Below are 8,946 nucleotides of genomic sequence, written 5' to 3'. Positions count from 1 at the left end.
GGGTGGGGAGGGGGTATGGGGTGTGACTGTGGGTGGGGAGGGGGTATGGGGTGTGACCGTGGGTGGGGAGGGGGTATGAGGGTATGACTGTGGGGGTGTGAGTGGGAGGGTGGGGGTGTCACTGTGTGTCGTGCATGTCTGTGCATGCCACAACATGCTTGTGGAGGTCAGAGGACACCTTACAGGAGTCGGCTTTCTCCTCTGCTGGGCTGAAATCAGGACTCAGGTCGTCAAGCTTGCCTGACAAGATCTTTCATTTCCCAAGCTGTCTCCAAGGGGAGACTCATCTCTCTTGTCCCCTCCTTGACAGGAAGCCTGGCACTGGGAGGTGCATACCTGTTGGCTGCTCTGCTTTAAATATTTTCTGTCTCTTTACAGAATTAAACATTAATTTTAATCTCAAATAGTATTTTGCACTCTATTCTTTTTTCGAAGTTAGGTGCTTTTTTTTAGAGTTTGGGAGCTATTTAAGTATTCTCTTTAACTTTCATTTCTTTGTGTCTACAGTTTGTGTTCGGGACTTGTAGCTTCTATTCTGGGGACCCCGGCTGATGTCATTAAGAGCCGAATAATGAACCAACCTCGAGACAAGCAGGGAAGGTAGATAAAGCCCTTAGTGCCCACATGCTGGAGTGTAGGCAGCAATCTTGGTGTTCCAAAGATGGTTTCTTATAGGTCTGTGCAACAGAGATGCTGTCCTGTGTTTTCCTGTTCCATGGGGCCGTTATTCTCGTGAAATTGCCTTCTCTTTGTCTGATGCAAATATACTGAGCCTTTGGGGAATTGAGTGAACAATCATATTATTTAGACACAAAGTAGCTACTGTGATGTTGTTTTCTAAGGTTTTGAAAACTTCCTCTGCTGAGAACCTGCAGACCCACCACTCTTTCCCCAGCCTGTGCCTTTCAGGGAACAGAATGTGATGTCGTCGTATAAAGTCATGTGTTCTCTTTGGAAGAGGTCTGCTGGAATGAACTCAGAGAGGACCAAGGGGGTGATGGGAAAAAAGAGTCAACAAGGAGATGCCTACACCCAAATGAAGATACCTATGTCAGTGGAGCACTGAGACTGTTTGTTCTAAACAAGCAGAAAGCATTTGGTTTACTATACCCTCCCTAGATGGCTTTATTTACACCTCTGTTTACATAGGAGGAAATGTGACACAGCTCTCTTTGTCCTTACAGGGGACTTTTATATAAGTCGTCAACTGACTGCTTGATTCAGGCTGTCCAAGGGGAAGGCTTCCTGAGCCTGTATAAAGGCTTTCTACCGTCCTGGCTGAGAATGGTAAAGATGCTGTCTTGTTTTATCCTTTATTGTTGTTTTCTTTGTATTTAAATTACTTGTATTTTACAGATCTTTTCTATTTTCTCTTCTGGTGTATAGCTTGGCCCTGCCTTCACAACAGGCCCATCCATCCTTGCTTTTTAAAATATTTTTTAGGTTTTGTTTCCTCCTCTCCTTAGAATCATGTTTCCTTTCTTGACAGACAATGGCTAAATGAACGGGTCAACATTTATTAATAAACAGGTTGATAATTTGTTATGAAAGTAGATAAAGACATACTATTTCCTATTTAGCTATTTACTGTGTGTGTCTTCTTATCTAAAATATCCTGGGCTGGAGTGGATGTACAGATTCCAGAATGGAGTTCTGAGGAAATTTTGCTGCTTCAGAACTTGTTATTTTGATGACAGAGTTTTCCAGGTGTTATCAGAGACGCTGCTTTAGGAGAAAGCACTATGCCAATACTCCTGTCATTGACTACAGTGCAGTGAGACACAGCGTTAGGTAGAGTTAGTGATGCAGTAAATAGAATTAAATGCAAAGAACTGTTGTAAGTACTTAACAGTATTGGAAAATGTGGTGGCATTATGGGGTTAGAAACTCAAAGAGTCAAAATCAGCATAATATAATAAGACATAATAAGACATAAATAACTCTGTTTACCCCTGCTTGAATGCATGTCATGTAGTAAGGACTTAGTCTTGAATGAGAAACTATAAATGGTGAGTTCACAGGAGGAATTGCTAGTTCTGTAGAGCCACACAGTGAATAGGTACAGCTTACATGGGGAATTGAGAAGGCCTCCCTAGAAGAGACCTTTGACCTGAGATTTAAAAAGTAATTAAGGCTTGATCCTGCAAAATGGCAAGAAAACATTCTCTGGAAAGGGCTGGGGTGGACTGAGATCCTGAGGGCTTGAAGGCCAAGATGGAGAAACTGAGGAGGCAGGCAAAGGGCAAGGCAGAGAGGCAGAAGGCAGCTGGGGAGGGCCTGCTGAACTTTGCACACTGGGGTAGGCTGAAGCTTAGCCACTTGAGATGATTCTGTCTTCCCTGAGTTGAGAAAAGGCCTGGGGTGATGGAGGAAGCGTGGTGGTGGAGCAGATTGATGTTGGGCAGTGAGGGAAGAGGACACCTTTTAATAGGTATTTGGGGTATAGAAGCCTGATCAGATGAGGACAGCAGAATGACCAGAGAAGACGGAAAAAATAGGCTCTGGGCAACCGGGGCTGACAACAGTTTGTGCAAATGGACATCATTTGCAGGGCAAGAAAACTGTAGCTGCAATAAACTTAATTTTTGACACAATAGTTTTGAAGTGCCTGTAGGACATATGGATAGATGAACAGAAGATTACCCTAATATCAGATCAAAATCAGAATCTTAGATGCAGATGGGATGGAGATGCAGGGAGTGTCAGAAATGTCCGCTCCCAGGTGGCAACTGGGAATATGTGCTGTCTGTCACCATGGGATAGCAGCTGGTTATTAAGAAGAAACTAACAGCAGAAGCTCTTAGCAGTGTCTGACATAAGTATGCCAGTCAGCCTTTGTTTGCTATAACAGAATACCCAATAACCAACAAAACAACCCGAAAAAGAGAGGAATTCATTTGCTCTCACGGTTTCAGAGGGTTCAGTCTGTGGTCAGCTGACCCCATTGCTCCTGTGGGCTAGTGAGGCAGACCATGGTGGCAGGAGCATGTGGCAGAGCATAGTAGAGAGCTGTCTACAGGAAGGGGCCAGGGACAGGTGGATCCTTCAGACTCCCCACACACCCCCTGTCCAGGGTTGATGAGATGGATCAGTGGGTAAAGTATGAAGCAGAGTTTGGATCCCCAGTGCTTGTGTAAAAAGCCAGTGTGGTGGTGTTTGCACCCATAACCCAAGCACTGGGGGGTGCGAGCAGATATACCTCGCCGACTCCCTGGCTGGCTGGTCTAGCGGAAATGGTGAGCTCCAGGTCTCGTTGAGAGACTATGTCTCAGTAAGTTAGAGAAGCAACTGCGGGAGATACCCAACATTGACTCTGGCCTCTCACAGACAGTCCACTGCTGAGCACACCTGCACACGTGCACACACAGACATACAACACACACACACACACACACACACACACACGACACCCCTGGTGATCTACTTTCTCCTACCAAGCCTTCCCTCCTAATGGATTAACTGTCTACTGATGGGGCCAGTGCCTCTCATGATCCCATCATCTTACACTGTAGATTCAGACCATGCTACAAAAGTGTACTAGAACTAATAAGCAACAAAGCCCTATCTTATTTTGGTGGTCTTGATTAGCCTAAAATCATTTTAAAATTGAATATTTCTTACTGAAACTATAGGGTTTCTTTTGTTTTGTTTTGTTTTAATTGGGCTTATACAAAGAAGGAGCTGTTAGAGACACTGGCCGCACTCAAGAATAAGACAGTCCTTTTCAGTAAGTGGTTAAAGGTTATAAAAGTGGTGAGCACCAGCGAATCACTTGGTGCATCTGCAGCACTGTCCTCCTTATAACCGTGGCTCAGCCCATTGAGTTCCCCCAGCTATCTACGCTGTGAGCTGTGGTCATGTCCCTCTTTCATAGAGGAGGAAATAAGGGGAGAGCATCTGCATGACGTGACCAAGTTAGGTCATTAGCTAGTATTTCTTAGCATCCTCAGCCCCAGGCAGTGTGATGTTGGACACCTTTCTAAGGCACTTGTGTCTGTTAGCGGCGTGAACAATACTGAGTGGGAATATGGGCAGTGCAGAAAGCGTGGCTGGAACGGTTAGCTGTCCTAGGGGCACAAAAGGCTGCAAAGAGTTGCTATTTGTTCTGGGCTGTGATGCTTCTGTAGGCATTTGTCAAATGACAGAAGAGGGAGTAACGTGGGCATCCGCATCATGTGTGGAGGTAGAGGTGACGCAGGCATTTCTTAAAGCACCTACTATGTGCCAAGTGCTTCACGCACAGGAATCATTTCTAAATTCACTCAAGAATACAGTAAGGCAGGTGCCATCATTCACATTTCCAGGTGGGAAAACCAGATCTCGGTGTGTAAGAGATTTTCTCAAGATCATACAGCTGTGGCAGAGCAGAATTGCCTCCCAGATGTTTTTGACTCTGATTCCCTTCTCCTTACTGGTTCAGTGTGCTGAGTTCCTTAAGATCCTTTAGCTAGCTGATAGAAATCCTAAAAGAATATAAAGAAATGGGGGCCAGGTTCATGGCTAAGTGCTTGCAACATAAGTGTGCAGTCCCAACTTCATTAGGATCCCATGTAAATGTTATCTGTGTGTGTTGGTCCGCTGTAATTCCAGCCTCTGAAGGCAGAGGTGGGGATCCTTGGAACAAGTGGGCTAGCCAGACTAGCCATATCAGTGAGCTCTGGGTTTGATTGAGAGACCCTACCTCACCGAATAAGGCCGAAGAGCTGCTGAGAATGATTCCTGATAGCAATCTTGGGTGCCTCCCACATGCATACCTACAAACACTCCCCCCCCACACACACACATACAAACATGCTCACCGCACACAGACGGAAAACTAGAAAGTAGGGGTGTATAGACATGGAGGACTGGTATCAAAGAAAGGCTCCCTACCCAACAAGCATCACCAGGGTGCTTGTTATTACCCTGCGGGTTGTTGCTGTGCGTGTTTGAACCCAGACATCTGACTCATAAGCACCTTCAAGTACCCAGCTGACTTCTGATGCTTATGATTAGGTCAGAATAGCTGGTGTATTGACGCCACACATCACATTTGGCAAATCATACAAGTAACTGCTGCCTCCGGGCCAGCGTGCTCTTCATAAACTCAAGCCCTGCATAAGCATTGTGAGGTCACCTGCCAAGCATCATAGCAGGAGAAGCTTATTTGCAAATTTAAGATTTAAGGATATCAAGTAAAGAGAGCTTTTGAGTATAGAGCTCTGCAGAAACAGGAATGGGTAAGGACTTCAGCAGTCCCAGGATAAACCCAAGGCAACAACACAGCACCATACGCAGCTGGATTATTGACATAACCGTCCTGGTGGGGAGCTCAGTAAGTACAGACAACATGCATGCACAGAGGCTCAGTCAGTCCCACCCATTAGCTCCCCATAGACGTCAGCTACACCATCTCTCTCTGAACTCACTCAGTAGCCCACGAAACCCTGCCGCAGTCGCTTTGCTGGGCAGAGGAGGCATGCTGCTTCACCCAGTCCCTGCGGTTTCAAACCTGTACTGTTGCATTCATATGAGAAGCAAAGCTGACAACCACATCATTAGAGACGGCCGCAGGGTTCTTCTTAACCAGGATCCCTGCCTGGTCTCTGCAGTCGCCTCTGACGGCTCTGGAATATGGTACATTCACAGCTTTGTGGTTGCGATGTCAGCTTTCTGTGCAGATCAGCTAATCACTACTGAATAAGTCCTCAATCTGCCGATATAACATGTTTAAAATTCCCACATGCAGGCATATGCATTCCTTTACAAACACATTTAGCAAATACTGTCTAGATTCCAACTGCTTAACTGCTATAAAATGGAGATCGTCTCTAGGCACTGGTAAGAACTAAACTTCAGTCCAAGCACCGCCCATTCTCTGAGAATCCCTCGTTGCTAGTTTCTGTGCCTCCTTTCAGCCCAAGCCCTCCCTCGTTCCTGTGGGTGTGGTCATTGAGATTAAGGTCAAGCCATTCTGAGCCCAGAGCTCCTTTTTCTGTGTAGCTCAAACTCGGTTGTGCAGATTGCAGGACATCTGGGACTGAGATTTTTATGACACAGCCTTTAAAGGCTGGTCTTTGTCTTCCTCACTTCCTGAATGTCTAATTGGAGAGCTGCTAAGTACAGAAGTCAAGATGATCCCTGTTGTAGCCTTGTAGCCTGAAGCAGTCAGTAGAAAGAATCCTGTGTTCTGATTGCACACCGTGTCAGTGGGCAGTGGACTGTACGCCTCAGCATTCTCATCTGTAAAATGGGATAAGGTCTCTTTTTTTTTTTCCTATTGCAAGTTGTTTTTAGGGAAATCTGTGATCAATATGACATGAAAATGCTGTGTAAGTTTCAAGGTAATAATTTCCAAAGGTAAACAGTAAGATATTTGTGGGGGGTTTGTTTTGCCTTTTGAACAAGCGGATTGAAAATGACAATGTCATTAAAAGATGTTTGTGCGATATGTAGAATCTTTAAAATGGCTTTGAAATGTGCACTAACCTCTTTGGTTAATCTTTCAGACCCCTTGGTCAATGGTGTTCTGGCTCACGTATGAAAAAATCAGAGAGATGAGCGGAGTCAGTCCGTTTTAAGCCCTTAAAGCCAGAGTGCTCCTCGTTGCCGAACAAGGGCATCTGCAACACGCGCCCCTATTATTTCTACCTCTTTAGGAAGGTACTTTACGCCACAGAGACTGCGATTTACAGGGGGTAGCACTTTCTCTTTCCATGGAAACCAGAGTTCTCTTTGACTCCACTCAGATATTTATCTAAGAGGGATCTGTCTGGTCCCAATCTCTCAAGACCAACCACTGAGACCCAGCTCGGCATTTCCTAAAGAATGGAACCTGGACCACTTTGACCTTGGACCCGAAGGTTTAAGACTTTGAGCTGCTGATCCCAGCAAAAGTGTCTGCCTAGAGGAGCCCCAGAGGGAGCCAACCCCTCAGACCTGGATAGACCTCAGCGACGTGAAAGACTGCGTAGTGCTTAGGAAACACATTTAACCTGTGCGCCAGTATCTCTTATTGTGGCGTGACAACTCTCTTTTCTGTTACTAGAGCACATATCGTAAACTACAGGAGGAAAAGGAAAATACAAGAATAAACATGTTGAGTTTCCCTAGTGCTGAAAGAAGTTGCTTTACCACTCTGGCAAGGAGGATGAAAAGCTAAAAGAGGGAACTTGAAGTGATGTTTGGATTGCAAGGGCAGAGGCCCGTTGCTGGCAGGGCCCACCTTTATGTGTGTGCTCCCCGGCTGTAACTCCCACACACACGCTAGAGCCGGGTACTTACCCTGACAGTGAGAGCAGAGCATTTGCCATATTCCATGATGACTCACATTTGTCAGTAACTCTGAGGATCGTCACAAATGGAAACCACAACGCATCTGACTGAGATTCAGCTCTCGGGGTCGTCGTAGGAAGCACCTCATAATGTCATCAGCTCTTCCTGGGTGTTTTCGAAGCAAGAGTGCCGTGAAGTCAGCTCACTCCGATGTGGCTTTTTCTATACCTGTCCCCTCTATCACAGAGAGGAAGAGAGGCAATTCGGATGCCGTTCTAGAACTTTCAGAAGCCCAAGGATTAGTCATTTTGAATCTTACTCATTCTTGCATAAGATGTGACAAGCGTGTACCATCTGCGGGTCATGCTAATCTCTCAGTCTTTGCATCTGGACCTTTGCTTGTTTTAGAACAGTTGTTCCAGATTCACCTGCACACACCTGCTCCCCCAGCCTCAGACATAGGGCATTTTAGGATGGATGGCTTCAGCTAGGGGTAGAGGCTGGAGATGGTACTAGGAAAACCCCAACCGCTCAGGCCCAAGGTAGACCTCAGAGCCAACTGGTAGATGTCACGATGGACATAGATGCTGTCATCAGCATGACTGTGTGGGTGGATAATCACTGCCATTTTAAAGGAGGAAGCACACTTCTACAGACCTTTCAATGTGTGTAACCATCTCACTTTTTTTTATTTGCAGAAGGCAGAGATCAATCTCTTTACGTCTTCGGGTTGCCTACCTTTCCATTGTACTCGTCAATCTGTAATTGAATTGCTAAATATATATAGCCTCTATTACACTATATTATGTGCTTAAGTCCCCAAGTATTCTGCTCCACAGCCTGAATCACTTTGGGGAAAATTTGGTTTTCCTATGTTTTGTAATGTTTATGACTAAGTAAAGATGGAATTAAATAATTATATGCAAACTGAACTATTAAAAATTGGCTTAGCTTTATTCTTTCGGGGGCTTGGGACTGAAACGCCACTATGCACTGACACGTTCTTTGACACTTTCGGAATCCACTCGAATTCTTGAAACTATCCTTTGAGATCATCTGATTGAACAAACTCTGTCAATTTACAAGTTTGGAAACTGAAGCCCAGAGAAAGGAGGTTGCTTTAGCTGCAAAGTGCAAAGGTCCTGATTATTACGGGTATTCCAATGGACCTTCTCTACACTAACTAGGTACCCAAGCAACTTGCAACAGCTCCATGGCAACCCTCAGATTCTTGAGTTATCCCTGGGCTTTTGTTTTGTGTTTTATGTTGCTGTTGTTTTGTCTCATGCCTGCAGCATGAAGTTCAGGATTAGGTGAACTTGAACACTAAGCCTCTGCATCCTCCTGCTGCTGGTGTCTCTCACTTATGTCCCATTACACCCATGGTTTCCTAGCATGTTTGGTTCTCGGTAGCCACACATCCGAGAACTCCTGTCTGTAACTTCCTCACTTTCCTACTGTGTAGCTCTGGCACTTCCCAAGTTTTCCGCAGCTCAGTATTAATGGATGTTTTTCTTTTTTTAAATTTCACATTTTTCTCTCATAAAATATTTTTTCTTCATGAAAAATCTATATATTTTTGTTACAAATAGTTCTCTGTTCTTTATAAGAAAATTAACAAGTATATCTAACTAAAGAAATAGAATTCCTTAAGGCTGATTTTTAGTTAGAAATAATACCGGTTTTTACATT

General features: G+C 44.9%; 1 protein-coding gene across 1 annotated transcript in view; it reads left to right on the top strand.

Moving 5' to 3' along the window:
• The window catches only part of Slc25a27 (solute carrier family 25 member 27), a 25,232-nt gene extending 18,357 nt beyond the window's left edge, over positions 1–6,875 (top strand). Inside the window, exons 7-9 of the mRNA XM_005359802.3 lie at positions 508–600; positions 1,185–1,287; positions 6,489–6,875. Coding sequence (XP_005359859.1) covers positions 508–600; positions 1,185–1,287; positions 6,489–6,560 — 268 coding nt within the window. The 3' untranslated portion in view covers positions 6,561–6,875. The remainder of the gene's footprint in view (positions 1–507; positions 601–1,184; positions 1,288–6,488) is intronic.
• Positions 6,876–8,946: the final 2,071 nt, after the last annotated feature.

This window comes from Microtus ochrogaster, linkage group LG2 (assembly GCF_000317375.1).
Source record: "Microtus ochrogaster isolate Prairie Vole_2 linkage group LG2, MicOch1.0, whole genome shotgun sequence".
Lineage (NCBI taxonomy): Eukaryota > Metazoa > Chordata > Mammalia > Rodentia > Cricetidae > Microtus > Microtus ochrogaster.
Note: the sequence above shows the minus strand (reverse complement) of the source record. Positions and strands in the feature narration are given on the sequence as shown.